At 35.7% G+C, this 18223-nt stretch overlaps 1 protein-coding gene across 1 annotated transcript in view; it reads left to right on the top strand.

Moving 5' to 3' along the window:
* Positions 1 to 15685, top strand: part of PON1 (paraoxonase 1) — a 33803-nt gene extending 18118 nt beyond the window's left edge. The window contains exons 4-9 of the mRNA XM_049785258.1: positions 3209 to 3377; positions 5147 to 5273; positions 7436 to 7636; positions 8376 to 8457; positions 12398 to 12526; positions 15311 to 15685. Coding sequence (XP_049641215.1) covers positions 3209 to 3377; positions 5147 to 5273; positions 7436 to 7636; positions 8376 to 8457; positions 12398 to 12526; positions 15311 to 15469 — 867 coding nt within the window. The 3' untranslated portion in view covers positions 15470 to 15685. The remainder of the gene's footprint in view (positions 1 to 3208; positions 3378 to 5146; positions 5274 to 7435; positions 7637 to 8375; positions 8458 to 12397; positions 12527 to 15310) is intronic.
* The last annotated feature ends 2538 nt before the right edge of the window (positions 15686 to 18223 follow it).

The following is an 18223-nucleotide window of genomic DNA, read 5'->3' as shown; positions in this document are numbered from 1 at the left end:
CCAAATGCAAAGTAGTCTTTTGCACCACATTGGTCCTTTAAAAACTTCGCTAACTCATTTTAATTTTTTTATATTTTTTAATTAACTTATTTAAATGTCTGCCTTACATATACATTTGTGGGCACATACACTTTTATTTCCTTTTTTTTTTTTTTTTTAATCGTCTTTGGGTATGTGACCTATCTCTGTTACTCACTCTGTCCACCCCAAATACTCCGACATATAATGGAGCACCACTTCCCCCTGCAAAGGCACACTAAATAAAGGGGAAATCTTACATAGTAAAAAAAAAAAAAAAAAAAAAAAGAGCTCTTATCTACTAGAGATAGGAACTCATAGTTGTTTACAATACAGGGTTATCTCCTACCTTGAAAATATGTCATGTGGAATCAACTTAGACCTCAGGTGATTAGATACCATTCAACCAGCCTTGAACCCTGGATCCCAGACATAGAAACGGCACAGCTCCTCACAACAGCTGTAAGAAACCATCTCCATCTGGGACAGCCTTATTACTGCAGGGTCAACAACAAGGGCCAGCTCTAACATGATATCTCGACAATGAGGAAAATGTGAACAACTTGACCTTAGAGCAGTTTAGCCTACCTCACCAGCTAACGACAAGACAAAACCAGAAGACGTGGCACCCTTTGGTAGGTCCAAAAGCCAAGATCGTGATTTACAGATGACTGGATACTAGAACCACGACCAGACTGTATACATCTTGGGACCAATAAAAAAGCCCTAGTCTAGGGTTTGAACTAAGACCTGCACAATAAGCATGATCCCCAGTCCCAAAGGTCCGGCAGAGACAATTGTAACGGAAAGGGGCTTCTGGAAGAACAAAGAAAGACGCTATCCTAGATGCCTTCCTAGGTTCAGCGCAAAGACCAAGATCACCAACCACAGAAGATGGATTAAAATGGCACTGAGGTAACAGAACCTCCAGATTCACAAAGACTGACTTCACCATAAGTCCCACCTCAGGATATGTACAGATACTGGGACTGCTAAACACAGAGCTCTGACGGTATCACACTGGACAGAGCAGAAGCTTTCCACACACCAAAAAAAAAAAAAAAAAAAACCCACAACCTGGAGAGTAATGATCCTGAGCAAAGACTAGAGCTGATTCCATGACAGTATACTCCAAGGACGGAGAAACCCCATATCTTATAGGGCAAGTGAATTCCTTTTCGAATGACCCCAATATTTACTGTGCCAGGGCAGGAGGGAAAAAAAAAATACAAAAAACACAAAACCTTGGTTATATATATATATCTTACCTTCATTTATTATTGTTATTATTATTTTTATTTACCTAGCTATTTTGGTCGATTCCTCAGTTTGGATGTGATTATTGAAATTGTTGGCCCCAATTATTCTTTTTTTTTTTTTTTTCTTTTCTTTCTTTTCTTTCTCTTCCTTTCTTTTCTTTCGTTATGTGCTACGCCATGTTTCTTATTTCAAGACCACGGCGTGTTTTTTGTTTGTTTGTGTTTGTTTTTAGTTTGTTTTGGTTTATTTTTTATCTGTTTTTTTGTGGTGCTTATCGTTATAGCTGGAGTCCTCACTGGATATTTGACACTTCTTTTGGTACTGGTGGAGTGTTTCAACTTCTTTTTCTCCTTCATTTCCCAAATCGATGATGAGAACCTCTAGAAGGATTCTGCCCATTTTCGGGGTATTAAACTCTTACCCCGGTTTATTTATTTTCTCTTTTTCAGGCAAAACCACGCAACTTGAACTAGCTACCCCTGCCCCTACTTAGAGGGGGAAATAAGGGAGGCATCAAGACCAAACTGATGCAAGACTACTAAGTAGTTGGTTAGAGACAGAGGGGACCACATATTCTAGCCGCCCTGGGGGTGAGGGAAGAGGAAATGGGAGGTAAGACGGAAACGGGGGAGTAGGGAGGACAATTTGGGGATGGGAATCCCCCCTGATTTTATGTAAATATGTACCTAAAATATTATTGTCAACAATATGTAAGCCACTATGATCAAAATAAAAATTATATTAAAAAAAAAAAAAATCTGAGAGGTAGTGAAGATGTGTCAGGATGAGTCTTTGATGGTGGGAAATACAGAAGAGGAGGGTATAGTAGAATAAGATGGTCATCTATGAACATTTTATTGTGATAAAAATTCATCCACATAGACATGTCACTAATTTCTAAACCCTTTCCCATGTCTGTGTACATCAATGTCAAAGGTTAAGGTCTGTCATTACTATGAATATGCAGAAGAACTCGATTGCTTAGTTTTATGCATTTTGTTGTTGTTTTTTTGGTCACACAATGACCCTCTGGGGTTACTTCTGATTTAGCCCTTAGGAATTTATCTTGGTGGTGCTTGGGCAGTATATGTGATGCTGGATATTAAAACTGCATCAACAGTGTGTAAGGCAAGTTCCCACCCTCTGTAATCTCTCTAGTCTAGATTCATACCTTTTTATTTTAATCAGAAAACTCTTTGTGGGTTCTCAGTACACCCTGCACCACTGCCCTGCATATACATGCCCTTTTAAAATTAAAGATATAGTTTTCTGCAATGACTGAGGCATTGCCACTAGTAATAATATAACTCAACCAGATGCTTTCAGGTAAGTTTCTGAACAAAACAAACTACTTTTAGATAAAGTCAATACCTCTGGAGACTTGATGCTGAGTGTGGTACCCTGGGAAAAGAGCTTGTTCTCATTCACCGATAGACGTACACACTGCCTCTCCAATGGCACCTAAATAATGCAAATGTGGAAAGTAGGGACTACCCGCATCTAAAACAAATGGAAGATGTATTATTTTCATTGAAAAATATGGGATTAATCCTAGATTTCTAACATTAGAAACACTAGACTTTTAACACGAGATTTCTCAGATGCTTCCAAGTAATCTTCTAAGAGTTTAAAAACCACAGTCAATGTTATTTTCCATCTTCCTTGCTTATATTGCAAAAGGCTAGGAATCATCTCAAATATTTTTCCATTTTTGATCTTCATCATGGATAGAAGGCTATTCTGTTGGGAATGGAAGAATCCGTGCATTTGTGCTTATGAAGGGACCCTGTGATTTCCACTATTGCACAAACCAACTAAGAGATTACCCATTTATGGTTCCTTAGCCTAAAGCAGATAGTGTGTTCCTTCAACCTCCTTCATCAGTACTGAAAGCATGTATAATATACTTTTTTTTCTTTAATATTTACAGGGATTGAAATACCCTGGAATAAAGACCTTTGACCCGGATAGCAATGGAAAAATATTTCTAATGAACATGAATGATGAAGATCCTAAAATTTTAGAATTGAAGATAACTGGAAGTACATTTGATTTGCCTTCATTTAACCCTCATGGAATTAGCACTTACACAGATGAAGGTAGTAATGCTTAAATCTGACAGATTTCCATCAAGAGCCAGAGAGATAACAGAGTGGTAGGGGGTTAGCCTTGCATGCAGCCAATCCAGGGCAAACAGTGGTTCGAATTCTGATATCCCATATGGTCCCCAATGCCTGCCAGGAGTGATTTCTGAGCACAGAGCCAGAAGTAACACCTGAGTGTCACCAAATGTGACCCCTCAACCCCCCCTAAAAAAAGCCAACATAAAAAGGGACAAGAGAGCAATAGTACAGTGGTAGGGTGTTTGCCTTGCATGCAGCCAACACAGGACAGACCCCAGTTTGATTCCCAGCATCGCATATGGTCCCGAGTGTGCTACGAGTGATTTCTGAGTGCAGAGCCAGGAGTAACCCCTGAGCGCCCCAAATGAAAAAAGATTTCCTTTAGCTTTCCTTCAATCTTGTTATACTCAATTATACTCATGAGTACCTTTAAACTTCTTTTAAAGTTTAAAAATTTAAAGTTTTACCTTTAAACTTCTTTTCTATATTACATTACTTCATACATGTCATACCTTATGTCTTTATCTTATTTCACCTTTTCTATTTATAGTCATTAATAATTACAAGGATATTTTTTATGCTTGTGTCTCAGTCTCAAATATTCTAATTCTGTCAGTCTGAGAGAGGTCTAGTCCGGCATTACTTAAATACTTATAAAAGTTGTAAAGTGATAAAAACATAAGACCAGGACTAAGAATGACATCAGTTCCGTCACCTCCATTTTCTCATCAGACTGTCTTTCTTCCAAATATTCCCCATAGTGAATAGCTAAAGTTTCTATCTTCAAAGTTATCATTGTTGTCCATTCTCCTTCTCTAATTCTCTTCCTTCCTTTTTTCCCTTCTCCTACAATTTTATGTTGACATATTCCTCAGTCTGAAATTTTCTTTAATCAAATAACTATAAGATGGGTCTCTTATTATTATTATTATTATTATTATTTATTTTGATAGACTTTGTATCAGAAAGAAATACAATCTCCATCCCCCCTTTTTGTTTTATTTTCCTCTTATAGAGCATTATACCTACTAAAATAAATTAAATTAAACGCTTGTTGAATAAACTGGAGCAAACTCTATCTGGCCTTTCTGTCTAAATTTCTTTAGTTCTAACTGCTAAAGTTTGTGTATTTTCTTTTAAACATCAATTTAGTCATGTCAAAAGTTCCTAAAGATATAAGGCTTTTTAGAACAAAAACCATAATCTAACCTCACTTTCCAACTTTGATCACACTTTCTTAACCCCTTTGCATGGGTCTCTTTAATGTCCCATAATTGAACTGACATGGGGAGCCAGCTTTTTAAAAAATTACTACCTCTCAAGTATTCTCATGGAATTTATCACTGTGCACAGTATAAATTATCTCAGCACTCTTTCTCATATTAGTTTTTCCCATGTATTTTATCTCTATTATCTCAACTCTGTATCTCCCTGAGGCCATCTGCAATAGAAAACTTAGCAAGCTCTTTGGAATCCTGGTGTTAAGCTCTGCTCATTCTCAAATCGAGAATGTTTATTCCCTCTGAGGAATTTAGAATTTCAAGAGACTGTCACTGGTTCTTCTCTTAGTCATATTTTTTTTTTTTGGAGCATCACAAATGCTTTTCTCTACAAGAAAATGAAAATATTTCATCTGCCTGACACCCTAAGTACTAGTTAAAGGTGGGTTGAAATTGCTTTATGGAGACAGGACTGACAGCTAAGTTCAGTTAATGTTTCAATTTTTGTTTTTGATCTTTTTTCAGATAATACCATATACCTGTTAGTGGTGAACCATCCACATTCTAAGACCACAATAGAGGTGTTTAAATTTCAAGAAGAAGAAAAAGCACTTTTTCATCTGAAAACCATCAGACACAAGCTTCTGCCTAAGTACTGAGATATATATATATACATATATATATACATATATATACATATATACATATATATATACACACACATATATGTGTAAAGTATTTCTATTCTTTTCTTTGGGGAACTCCCAAGAATTGTTTAAAAGACTGGATTCACTCCTAGTGATATTTGTCAATAAGGCTGGGTGCATCATTTGGTTCTCCAGTGGGGTGATGTGGTATTTCTTGGGTATAATTGTCAGCAAGGCTGACACGAGTGTTGGAATGGACTTGGTGTTTCTGTAAGCAAGTCATGGCCTCCTGAATTCTTCCCAGCTCTACTGTATCTCTATTTCCTTGAAGGTTGGAGAAAAGTTTTTACCATCTTTTTTTAAATAGGGTAAAAGGGAGAGTGTGCTATTTAACATGCTACTTTTGGATTTCTTCAAGTCTGGAGTATTTAACTTGCTCTGAAAGATATTAATCATGGTAGCTGAGTCTACAGTCTTGTGCTTTTAGCCACTAGAAAACAGTAATATTTATTTATTTCAGCAATAAATTTTAAAATAACAGATTTGTCTAATATAGCAGGGTTAGAAATTTTTTTCTAAGCCAGATATAAAAAGAATTGGGCACTTTTGGCAGGGTAGAAGCAAACAGAAAATAACCATAGTGTTACAATTAATAAAAATTCTGCTCTCTCAACCTAGTCATGTTTATTTTCTGTTGTATGTTTGATCACTGTCTATCAAAGTATTTTTGAATATCAACATTTCAATTACTAAAGCTATTAAAATTTAGGTTTATTAGTGTTAATTACCAACATAGTAGCCTTTTTCTTTTATTTACAATATTCCAGGCATAGTGCAAGGTTCATGCATTCATTTTATTTTTTCATTTAACCTTCCAAGGTACAGTAAAAGAAACATGCTCAGTACTTATTGATATGCTGTGATCTCTAGAATAGCAAGCAACATCAGAATTCAACTGGAATATCAGAATTCAAGCTTATTACTCCAACCCCTTCTTCTCTGATCCTCTTCATAACAAAAAGGCAAATAATTGCAAAGCATGTACATTTGGGAAATTTACTTTTAAAAAGAATTTAAAAACCCAGCTTGTGAGTTTATACCTAGAGCTTAAAATCCTAATTATAGACTACTTTAAATTAATCCTAAATCCCTAGTCATTTTTCTTTGATGTAGTAATAGTGGTTCCTATTGAGTGAGCGTTTCTTAAGTGGCAGTTTTCTTGCAAAGCACACAACAATCTTTTCTTGTATCATTGTAAATCCCTTTGCAACTCTACAAATTAAGACTTTGATCTTTAGTCATACAATAATTAGCTTTAGAACTTTTGAAAAATAATAACCACTTTTTAAAGATGAGAAAACGATTGCACCTTGTGCTCACTTAACTGACCCAGGAGCTCCAAGCTATTGTATCAGTGACATGGTAGACTTTCTGCTCTCTGCAGTAGAGGCAGGAGAGTTAATGACTGAGGGAGGTCTGTCACCCCAATTAGATTTTCAGTAGAATAAACCCAGAATCAGAAAGTCATGAAATCCTCACATCTTTGTTATTTATTCCCATGCATTCTTATTCATGGACATATTATCTGCTTGGGAATTCTGGTGGTTCAAGGCCAGAAGTGACTCTTTAAGCTAAAAGACAAATTCATGTTATTCTCCTTTTAGACACAAGAAAACTGAGGCCACGACATGTGAAATTATCAATTTACCCTGAATAATGCAGATAATGTTGATGGAATTTTAACCAAAAATATACATTTCAAGGTTGCCAATTTTCTTTTTCTGCCTACTATGTCCTGGATTGTTTTATATAAGATTAGTTCTATAAGAGCATAAATAAAATTTTTTCTAATAATAATTTTTTTCAGAAAGTTCAGTAAATTGACTATATCTACACTTACAAACCCCATAAAACTATTTTAAAGGTATTTTTGATAAAATTACTGTACATTGTTATAATACCATCTTATAATATTTTAGAGTATTTTTGGTCTTTATGATTATCTGATAGTATCTATTTCATATATCTTCCACTTCATAACAGCTAGAGTAAAGGATTCTTTCCATATTATAATTTTAGGAATACATGTTAATGAATGTCAATGAATAATACTGTCATGTCCAATATGTTAATCTCTGTATAACATATGTGTATATTTTAATTGCAGTGTGAATGATATTGTTGCTGTGGGACCTGAGCACTTTTATGCCACAAATGATCACTATTTTGTGAACCACTACTTGAGATCCTGGGAGTTATATTTGGGTTTGGCATGGTCCTATGTAGTTTACTATAGTCCAGATGAAGTAAAAGTGGTGGCAAAGGGATTTGATTTTGCTAATGGAATCAATATTTCACCTGATGGCAAGTATGTGAATTCCTTAAAATGTTATGCTTTTCTTTCATTAGTCTTTTTTATAATATATCCCTATTAATATAATGATGCAACATTTGTTGGTGGGTGTACATACTGCTTTGCTCTGGGCTTACCTCTGCCTCTGTGTTTATGGATCACTCCTGAAAGTGCCTAGAAAACCAAATGTAGTACCTGTAGACTAAAGTGCTTGGTACTTAGAATTACATAGTTTTATTATGAATGTGGTAGACATTGGGTACAAAGGTCCAACTGCATAGGATGAGATTCAGACTCAGGGCTAGGAAGAGGAAAACTTTACGGATCCAGGTTAAGTATGCCATTTTCTATCATGTTTCTTCATCCTGAAAACAAGGAGCTAGAAGTTTCCAAAGGCTTTATCTATAGCCTGTTCAGGGAGCATGTTTTCTTCTGAAACAAGAAGCTGGAAATTACTGCTATATTGCTAAATTTAGAGAACATTACAGTACATTGTACATCAAAATTTTTTTGTTAGGGCTAAGTTCTCTCTTTACTGATTGTAGAACCAAATCTCTGGTTTTAGAAATAGCTTTTCAGAGTTTAAGACTTATAGGGCACAATGAACTTATTGGATTTTTAAAATTTTGTGTTCTTTGTACTAAGTACCAATTTCCAGTCTCTAAATTTTTTCCCTATGAAGAGTTATTACAACTTCACTACAACGTTTTGAATTTTTACTTCAAGTGCTTTGATGTAACTTTTTTCCTTGAAGGTATGTCTATATAGCTGAATTGCTGGCTCATAAGATTCATGTGTATGAAAAGCATGCTAATTGGACTTTAACTCCATTGAAGGTAAGATGTATTAACACTATAAGTTTGTCGAGTGATAATTAGATTCTAATTGATTTGTGAAATTAAAAGTGAGAAAAAAGGGATTTTCTAATTGGAATGGGTGAGAACCAATTTTTCACTTCTTTGTTAATAGTCATCAGTATCTTAAGTGTTGTTCACTTTTACTTGCTGTGGATTTGGTTGTGGCAAACTACACAACTATAAAATCTATTCTTTCTACTTCAGAGAAATTTTGAACTTAACATTGTGTTGCTAAATTTTCCCTGCTTACTCCCTCCTTCTCTTCCTCTTTCCCTCTCTTTTTTTCCTCCCTGCTTTCCTTTCTTCATCAACCCCCTCCTCTCTCTTCCCATTTCCTTCTCAGTCCTTCCTCTCTCTTCCCATTCCCTTCTCACTCTTCATTATCTTCATTCACATCATTTCTTTTTTTAATATTATCTCTATTTAAGCACCATGATTACAAACATGTTTGTAGTTGGGTTTTAGGCATAAAAAGAACACCCCCTCTTCACCAATTCAACATTCCCATCACCAGTGTCCTTCATCTCCCTCCTCTCTTTCTGATTATAGGTGACCAGGAGAGCCTCAACTTGTATTTAATATAGAACATTCTTGACATTATTCCTACACAGTATACAAGTACTCTTATAGATTCCTATACCTACTACTTTATAATTTTGCTATGGTTATTTCTGGTGTTTTCCCCCTGCCCTTTACCCTTGTGTGCATATTTCTGAAACTTACCAGATGTGGGTTGTTCTAACTTACTGTGGGCCATTTATGCCTTCTACTCAATTGCTTATCTTCCAGATCTTCATCACTCTCTCCTTTATATCCTGGATTGAACTCAAATGTCACTCTATCTACAGCCATGCCCAAAGAGATTCAACTTCTCATTTCTCTTTTCCCGCACACAACCCATACCTACTTCTGATCTTCTTTTAGCTTAATTTATCCTTCTGCATTTATTACTAGTGTACTGTAGATTTCATTTTTCTTTCTATTGTCTGCCTCTCCCACTATGTTGTAAACTCAATATAGATAGGTTTTTACTTCTCTTTTCCTCTATTTTTCCCTAAAGATTTTCTAAAACCTACAAGACATCCCTCCCCCACCAATAAAATTAAGCTAGGCCTTTCAGGGATTCAACTTAACCCCCACCAACTCTAATTCAGTCTTGAAAGTCTGGATCAAACTGTTAAAAATGTAAGAGTGGAAAAAGAAGAATAAAATAAAGTAGAAATGCTGAAAGGAGCCCCCTGCCTTTTAGAAACAAGATATAGCTCCCCAGCCATAACCACCCACAGTGTGAAGCCCTGTCACCAGGCGCAGTGACTGTGCCCATCAGCACATCTGCAGAGCTGTCACAAGAGACTTCATTCTGAGAAAATTACCTCAAAGCAACTTCAAATGGAACATCATGTTTGACATTAAGAATTACTGGCAGAGCTAGTTTGGTATTAGTTGAAATAAAATAGAATTTCACATACTCATATGGGTGAGGGAATAAAAGCTAACTGTTGTTGTAATAATAGATATGCTTTGGTAAATTGAAAGTTAAAGGATTGTAGAACAATAGAACTCTATCCAATATATTCAGCACAGAATGATAAAGGCATTGATAACTGCAATGAAAGACTGAAAGGGAAAACTATTTCATTCTTGCTTTTAGTACCAGGTTATGCCTTTGACCTAATAAGCAACTCAATTCATTTTACTTGAGGATATTCACTCAAATATTAATGTTATATTTTTGATTAATGAACCATAGTAAAACCAGTTAATTGATAATGAGTGCTAAGAAATTTGGTGAACAAGTTGTGACTGATATTTATGATAATTATTTACTTGTCTGGGAAATGAATCCAGATCTTCCTACTGTACTGCTGAGTCATATCTCTAGCCCCTGAAACAGTATTTAGAATTCATGATGAGATATGGATGGCTTTTTGTTCTCTCTAACTGGAGCATAGCCAGGCAATGAAATACGACTCAACCTTACAAAGAAAAGAAGTACTAATTACTACTTGTGACAGAATAGAAGAAATTCAGACATATTTTGCTAAGTGAAAACTAAGTCAGGTATATGAAGGTAAATTGTCTGATTTCACTTACATGAGGCACCTAAAATATGTAAATCACAGAAACAAAAACTGAAATAGATATTACTTGGAGCTGAGAGGTTTTATTGGGAACTATTTAGGACAGAAATTTTGTTTTGAATGTTAAATATTTGGAAAACAGGTTGTGATAATTTATGTCAAATATTGTGAAATGATGTCATTTACTTATACACTTAGAGTGACTTAATTAACAAAGTTAGGTTGCATGTATTTAATCAGAATAATATTCATCTTCAGTCACTCCCCTGCTCCCCTTACCAAGAAAAGTTCTAAAACACAGCCAACTAATTGGCCCTATTTTATGAATTTTAATTTTCTGGAAACTGGGATATTTTAACTGCTTTCCTCAGAAGAATATTATATTACTTTTCTTAACTGAGAAATGTAAAAAATTCCACTTGACTGTGTGAAAGTGGGTGCTGTGGCCTGCCTGTTCATTGCAGTTAGGTTAGTGTTTTTGTCATTACAAATAGAAAGACAAGAGTTAATTGCTCAACCTAAAGAAGACTCTCTGCTAAATTGTCAAATCTTTTTGAAAGAACAGCTCACTCCAACTTTCTATTAATGCTCAGATCTACAGAGCACATAGTAGAAGTTCTGTAATTGCATTCAGGAAAACCTTGACGTCAACTTTTTGTTCTCTTCCACTCTTACATTGATTCTCATGTATGTAGACATTCATCTGCCATGTGAATCTGCCAGAAGGATATTTACCCATTCCAAATATTTTTTCCTATCTTCCAAAATTAACATATTTAAATAGATGAACACTATGAGAGATGGGGAATGGAGAGGACCTGGTGGAAAACAAAGTTTTACCTGACGCTGCTTGTTCAGCTGCTTTCTTTTCAAACTTGCCTGTCTCTAGGATAAGAAAAAGTGATGTTTTACATGAGGTTGCTTTTGTGTCTAGTTCCTTCATAAACCTCGAGGATAGCCTTTATTTAAAGAAGGAAGCACAAGTCAGTGACAGTTTGCTGCAGCTATGTGCCCATGCTTTGGCCTCTGCAATGAGTCACCACTAGTTATTACAGAGTCTCTGGGCTCTGAGGTAAACTACACTGAGGTACATAAGGAGATATCTTTTTTTCTCAACTGAGTTAGATATAAACAATGAGATGAAATTTCTCCTTGGTAGAAGGCAGCCAAGATGATATATGGCCAAATTAAGTATCAGTGCTATCATTGTACAAGGCTTTGACAGCAACCTGTGCAGTCATCACATACTTGCGACTTATATTTAGAAAATAAACAGAAGAACAGAGAATTGAATATCAGAGAACAGAAGAAAAAACTTTTCTTCAACTTTAAGGTAAAAATTAAACCCTGGATGATCATTTCTCGACTGTCTACACAGCCTGATATCAACCAGTTAAAAGCATACATTTCTTCCATAATCTCATCAGAAACTCATCTACATTTTCTGCTTGTTTTTTGAATTTTTAGAATTGTCATTTGCACCTCCCCCTTTAGAAGAAACTGCTCTATATTGCACTGCCTTTTCTTTTAGTTTTCTAAGTTCATGCTTAGATGTTTGTCCAAATAATTTAGCCTAACTTTCAAGTCTCCCTTGGTTTTCAGTATCTTTTCTCTCCTTTATCTTTCTTGAAACTGATCAAACATTAACACAGATCAAAATGAAAGAAACTTCCTAAACATTACCAGGAGGAATGGGAAATGTAAGGTCCCTCACGTAGCAGTGTAGTAGCCAAAGACATGTATTTGTATTGCTACATGACCTCTCATTGTTGTGTTGTTGTTGTTGTTGTTTTCATTTTCTATCCTTTCCCCCCTATCTCTTTATTTTTATGTGGAAGTCCCTGGACTTTAACACACTCGTGGATAATATATCTGTGGATCCTGTGACCGGGGATCTCTGGGTTGGATGCCATCCCAATGGTAAAAAAGTCTTCCACTATGACCCGGAGAATCCTCCTGCATCAGAGGTTAGTTTAAAAAATAAATCAGATTAGCAACTGCATTTTCAGTCACTTTTCAGTTGGAAACATAAATATCAATTAAATGTGCATATTCAAGGGAGTCAGAATAGATGGGGGCAAATGATTAGATTAAAAAGATAGTTTAACGTTCGGAGACATTTTAGTTAGAATTTAGACAGGGGATAAGATGGTACATAGAGATGTGATAATTTGGGGAGAGAGCTTTTTCTAAGGGTGATCTATACAGTGTGGGTAGAAAACAGGGGCTAGGTGGAGGCTAGCAGAAAATAATGACCAGAAACCAGAATAATAGAGCTGTGTCTTCTGGGAGGAATTTGACCTTTGGTTGAGAGTGTAGCTAATGAATTCCCTAGAGAGAATGCCCAGAGATTTAAAATCCAGTCCATTTACCTGCCATGGCTGTTGTTTCTTCGTGGACCCTAACCTGGAGACAGAGGGTAAGGGAGCCCTCATAGTAGATCTTAGTGTTCATTTCAGCAGAGTACTTATTTTAATAGTGAGTTTCTTCAACTTGGAAATTCTTAAGCTTAAAAAACACAATGTATCACACTGCTATAAAATGCCTTCCTTTTCAGTTATCTTTTCTATTTCATTATATGTACAAAATAATGCAACGAATCAGTCCTTATTTACAACTAGCCAGCCATCTCTCTCTAAATCCTCCCTGATTAATGACATGATACATTACTTACTAGAATTATTTGGGCTTAAAATTTTTTCATTTCTATATTAGCTAGCCATAGTACCCAAAGACTCTACTTGTGTCTGTGGTCTTTTTCAGCAGAATATTTTGTTAGTATAAATAAATAAAACTGTTTCCAAAGCATTTGAGTGTTTACCTCAAATGACTTAACCAGGGGCTTCTATTTTAAGTATTAATATGTGCTAATTATTTTTGTAATTTATGGTAAATAAAATGTTGACATATAATGTATGTTTAAAAGCTAATTTTAAGAATCTGCCTCACTATCCCAATAAATGATTTAAAGCTTGTGTTTCCTGGATATTATAAAAGTGTGCATTTTCAATCACCTGAATACATTTTATATCTAAGTAATGAAATATTTATTTAAGAAATTGCCATTTTGTTTAATGGAAATCCTTTGAGCCTATAACCATAGTCTCTAGCTATTATGAGTTGTTTAATAAACTTGAATTAATGTATGCTGTAGTTTGTTCATTGTTGACAACTGAACTTGGAATTAGATTATAATTCTTTCTTGCTTGCTTGTTAGCTCACTTAGTGAACTTGGGTCACTGACTATAGTATGGACTTGGTTTGCTGTTCTGGAAAAAGAGTTGCCCTGCTAATGATGGATCTAGCAAAACATAGCAAAATGTAGTAACAATCCATTAATAAATGCACCATTGCCCCATAAAAAAAACAATTTAGTTTTATTAAAATAAAACTTTCCTAAACCAAGGTACATTTACTATTTCCCTGTAGCACTTAAAGTTAACATGGTAATATAGCTAATGTTACAGCAATTTCCTAAAACACCTGTATTTAAGGCCAATTGTTTTAAGAGGTCCTTTTAACTGTTTCCATTGATTACTTAATATCCAGGCATTGGCTTTCTAAGTATGCTATATTAGTTATTTTTTAAAATATATACCATTTCTTCAGGTGGTAGTTTATTCTAAAAGTTTAAAAATAATAGACAATTGTGTTCAAAAGGAATATAGTTAATCTACTCCTACTAATCTCATTCTATAGCTGAGCAACAATTGGTAAGTAGAAGATCTAAAGCATGATTCTGGGCTATTGCATTAATGTAATAGTCATCAATAGAACTTATAATGTTACCACTTTATTTTCCCAAATAGTCAAATACTAATCATTTATCATTGCTATCCATTTAACATATTGGTGATAATAATAGTCAACTAAAGAAGGAAAATGAAGTTATACAACCAACTAAGTGAAGGGAAATAAACTTATAAAACCTTATAGATCTAACATTAGGGCCAACCATCTGATGGGTACTGGGTGAGTAGTTTTTCCCATTTCATGAATGGTCTTTCTATCCCAGTTACTGTTTCCTTTGAGATGCAGAAGCGTCTCAGTTTAAGTAGTCCGATTTATTTAAATCTGCAACACTTATTTGGACAGTAGTGTTTCCTCCTTAAAGATGTCTTTAGTTTCGATGTCATGAAGTGCTTTGTCTACATTTTCTTTCTTTTTTTTGTGGGGGGGGGCACACCCAGTGATGCTCAGGGGTTACTCCTGGCTATGTGCTCAGAAATTGCCCCTGGCTTGGGGGAACCATATGGGATGCTGGGAGATAGAACCACAGTTTTTCCTAGGCTAGTGCATGCAAGGCAGACGCCTTATACCCTGTGCCACCGCTCTGGCCCCTTGCCTACATTTTTTATAGGTCTGATATTAAGGTCTTTAATCTATTTGATTTGATCCTTGTGCATGATGTTATATGGAGGTCTGACTTTGCTTGTTTTGCTAACTGATCAGTTTTCCTAACATCACTTGTTGAAGAGGCTTTCCTTACTCCCAAACTGTTTTGTGTTCTTGCCCTTGTATCAAAGATATGTATGTCTGGGGGTGTGTTCACTTAGAGAGACTTTTTTAGGCCTATCTGCTTCTATCTCTTTTAGAGATGAATATCAAAATCCCTTGTTTAGTCTACCGGGAGACTCTTATATTATATAGTGAATAATTTTACAATTTTTAAAGGTTTCTTATGGGAAAATGTTAACATAATTAAAGTTATAGTTATAGTGACTCAAAAATTAATGTTATTTCTTGATTAGGTACTGCAAATCCAAAATATTTTAACAGAAGAACCCAAAGTCACACAGATTTATGCAGAAAATGGTACAATGTTGCAAGGAAGTACAGTGGCTGCTGTGTACAAAGGAAAATTGCTGATTGGTACCGTGTTTCATAAAGCTCTTTACTGTGAACTCTGACAGGGCACTCTGCACCTCTGCTATAAAAATTGAGAGCCAATGTCAACATCTAGGAGGATGCAGTGATCTCAAGTGAACTGTGAACACTGACCCTAAATTTGAACATCACAAGGGATGAGAGTATTGCTGAAATGTAAACAGATAGTTACATAAGAATATCAGATCAGTCTTAGAAAGCTTAGAAAAACCTCATTTGCTAATAAAATACTGTATTGGAAATGGTTGAAACTATCATGTTAAATGTTAATGAAGCTCACCACAAAGAGTGATGAGTGCAGTTAGAGAAATAACTACACTGAGAACTATCCTAACAATGTAAATGGACGAGGGAAGTAGAAAGCCTGTCTCAAGTACTGGTGTGGGTGGGGTGGGGAGGAGGGAGATTTGGGACATTGGTGGTGGGAATGTTGCACTGGTGAAGGGGGTGTTCTTTACATGACTGAAATCATACAACTACAATCATGTTTGTGATCACGGTGTTTAAATAAAGATTAAAAAAAGGAATATTTTTAATGTCTTTGATCCTCGAACTCTCCATTTTTCATAAAATATATTCCCCCAAAACACGTATCTTTACTTTTTCCACTATGTCTGATTCAGATAAAAGAGAGCAAGATGATTACATGCTTTCAAAATGCCAACACTCACTCAGTTACATATTATGTAGTTGTACTAAAAGGCTCCAGCTCACCTTAACACAATCCTCCTAGGTGAAGATAGAGGCATGTTGCCAAATTAGTCAGACTCACTGCAAATCTTTTTGTTTATTTTACTTTATCAGTACAAATAAAATATACTCACGTAAACCTTACTTTTATTTTTTTTGTTTTTTGTTTTGTTTTGTTTTTGGGCCACACCCTGTGACGCTCAGGGGTTACTCCTGGCTATGCGCTCAGAAGTTACTCCTGGCTTCTTGGGGGACCATATGGACGCCGGGGGATCGAACCGCGGTCCGTCCTAGGCTAGCGCAGGCAAGGCAGGCACCTTACCTCCAGCACCACCGCCCGGCCCCAAACCTTACTTTTATTCTTGCTTCTTCATTTCTCCTCTAGCAATGATATGTAGAAAAATCTTAAAGTGATTGGGAATAATCATTGGTGGTTGCTTTTTTATTATATCCAATCATTGTGTGTCTATTACCTTAACAATGTTTTAGTTTTGTTTCTAGGACCTATCGAAAAATGGAAGGTCATTCCCTCCAGCACGAGGATAAGAATAAAGCCCACCATGAATTGGGGTGGAGAAAGTGATTTCCAAACAAATGTTAGTGATTTCATTTAAAAAAGTTTTTTTTTTCTAACTTGCTGAGGTGGCTAGAAAGAAGACAATAAAACAATCAAAAGAAGAATGAAAAGACCAAATTTTTTTGGTCCTGATGAGGAAGAAAAGCTTCTGAGAGTTCTGAGTAGGAAGATTAAGGTTGGAATACCATTTAAAAATAATACCAGGGGCCAGAGCAATAGCACAGTGGTACGGCATTTGCCTTGTGCGCAGATGACCCGAGTCAAACTGGGTTTCAATCCCTGGTATCCCATATGGTCCCCTAAGCCTACCAGAAGCAGTCTCTCAGTGAAGAGCTAGTGATAACCCCTGAGCGCCACTGGGTGTGAACCAACACCCCCCTCCCCCTCAAATTGGAATGGCCATCCCATGATATGAAGCTTACAACAAAGAATGGTGAACGCAATTAGAATAGTAACTGCACTAACAACTATAACAATTATAGTGAGAAAGAAATAGAATGCCTATACCAAAGACATTCAGTAGACAGGGAAGGAGGGAATTGGGAAACATTGGTTACACTGGTGAAGGGTGGTGTTCATTCAATGACTGAAACCCAACTATTAACATTTTTGTAACCACAGTGCTTAAATAAATTATTATAAAAACAAATGAACAAACAAACAAAACCTGGCAAGTAAAAAATCATTTATTTTCTTGTACTATTATCTTTGAATGCATGGTCTCCTGACTTCATTTTCTCTTTTTTTGCCCATATACATATATACTCAGGACTTAATTCTAGTTCTGTTTTCTTAGATCACATCTTATGGGACTTGGGGATATATAAAGTTTCAGTAATAGAACTAGAGTTGGCTTAGTGCTAGCAAGCACTTTAATAATTGTACTATCATTGTAACCCATACCTCATTATTTCTTTAGGATGTTCAAGTAGACATTGAATACAGTATTTCAAGACACTTGCTATGATATGCTAGCATAAAAGGAAATCTATTTTGTGTATAAACTGAGAACTCCTAATAGTTTGACACCACTACCTGTGATGTGGTGCTGGAGCAACAAACAGTACAGCAGGTAGCCTTGCACAGCTTACCCATGTTTGAACATCAACACCCTGATGTGTTCCTGAGCCTACCAGGAGTGACCCTTGGTACAGAGTCAGGAGTAAGCCATGAAAATTACTGGATGTGGCCAAAACAATAACAATAAATCATTGGTGGTGAAGTAAAGTTACAGGAATATTTTTATTAGATTGAACATCTTCTTTTTTGTCAGATTTAGAGTTCACCATAGCAGTGAACCCTATGAGAGCTCAATTATGCAGTGAGGCTGCTCATAGTGAAGAAAGTTGAATTCTTTGAAATACTGTTTTGAGACTATCGTTTACTGTGGGGCTTAACATTTACTTTAAAAATAATTATTTGATGTAACCAATAGAATGTTTATACTTTCTTTATAGACTAAGAAAAGTGACATCGTCTCAAAAATGAATATAAAGAAATCTGACACAGC

This window comes from Suncus etruscus, chromosome 1, assembly GCF_024139225.1.
Source record: "Suncus etruscus isolate mSunEtr1 chromosome 1, mSunEtr1.pri.cur, whole genome shotgun sequence".
In the NCBI taxonomy this organism is placed as follows: domain Eukaryota; kingdom Metazoa; phylum Chordata; class Mammalia; order Eulipotyphla; family Soricidae; genus Suncus; species Suncus etruscus.
The sequence above is the reverse complement of the archived record's forward strand: the minus strand, read 5'-3'. Positions and strand labels throughout refer to the sequence as shown.